The following is an 823-nucleotide window of genomic DNA, read 5'->3' as shown; positions in this document are numbered from 1 at the left end:
CCGGAACCAGACCGGAACCTGAACCAGAACCAGGCTGGACCGGAACCAGAACCAGAACCAGAACCAGGCTGGACCGGAACCGGAACCAGACTGCACTGGAACTGGAACCAGGCTGGACCAGAACCAGAACCAGTCTGGACCGGAAACGGAACCAGACCGGTACCAGAACCAGAACTAGAACCAGGTGCAGTAGCTGTCTCACCGCTCCACTAGCTGTTTGTATCGCGGGATCTCTCTGGCGTAAAGCAGCTTGTTGACTGGAGAGTCCTGAATGGACAGAAAGACAGTGTGATGTCATATGGAGGGGACAGAGCAGATGGACAGCGGCGGGACAGATGGTCCTACCCTTCCCACTTTGTGTTCGGAGGTGGTGCAGGAGTCGATGAAGGTCTGGGCGATGACGGAGAGGACGGCGTCGATGCTGTCAGTCACCTGGACGTCCAGGACGAACTGCGGGTTCTTCAGGATGTTGACCCAGAACCTCAGAGGGAGACTGGAGACAGACGGGTCAGAGAGAAACCTCACAGAGTCAGACGGAGGGGGCGGAGTCCAGCAGGTCTCACCTGTTTGTCTTCCAGATGTGGACGGTCTCGGGGTCGTCGATCCCATGTTTCTCCGCCATGTCGTCCAGGAAGTCGAAGAAAAACCGGACAGCTATGGGAGGAGGACGCTTGGTGCTGAGGATGGCCACAAAGACATCATCCACGAACTTCTGCAGAGTCCCCTGCAGAGACACGGACACCGTCCATCAGCCACTACCCTCTGTGTGTGTGTGTGTGTGTGTGTGTGTGTGTGTGTGTGTGTGTGCTACCTTCATGGACAG

At 56.9% G+C, this 823-nt stretch overlaps 1 protein-coding gene across 1 annotated transcript; it reads right to left on the bottom strand.

Moving 5' to 3' along the window:
- Positions 1-152: 152 nt before the first annotated feature.
- LOC103133450 (plexin-B3-like) lies at positions 153-817 on the bottom strand. Its single transcript, XM_007545193.2, has 4 exons — positions 812-817; positions 564-724; positions 346-493; positions 153-267 (listed from the first exon to the last, which is right to left on the bottom strand). The coding sequence occupies exons 1-4, from the start codon at positions 815-817 to the stop codon at positions 199-201; spliced, it is 384 nt and encodes a 127-aa protein (XP_007545255.1). The 3' UTR covers positions 153-198.
- Positions 818-823: the final 6 nt, after the last annotated feature.

This window comes from Poecilia formosa, unplaced genomic scaffold (genome assembly GCF_000485575.1).
Source record: "Poecilia formosa unplaced genomic scaffold, Poecilia_formosa-5.1.2 Scaffold3957, whole genome shotgun sequence".
Lineage (NCBI taxonomy): Eukaryota > Metazoa > Chordata > Actinopteri > Cyprinodontiformes > Poeciliidae > Poecilia > Poecilia formosa.
The sequence above is the reverse complement of the archived record's forward strand: the minus strand, read 5'-3'. Positions and strand labels throughout refer to the sequence as shown.

What these genes read in the sequence shown, in the direction of transcription:
- LOC103133450 (XM_007545193.2), bottom strand. An exon ending in CACATCTGGAAGACAAACAG is followed by an intron (nt 494 to 563) that starts GTGAGACCTGCT and finishes GTCTGTCTCCAG; the next exon opens with TCTCCCTCTGAGGTTCTGGG. An exon ending in CCGAACACAAAGTGGGAAGG is followed by an intron (nt 268 to 345) that starts GTAGGACCATCT and finishes CTGTCCATTCAG; the next exon opens with GACTCTCCAGTCAACAAGCT.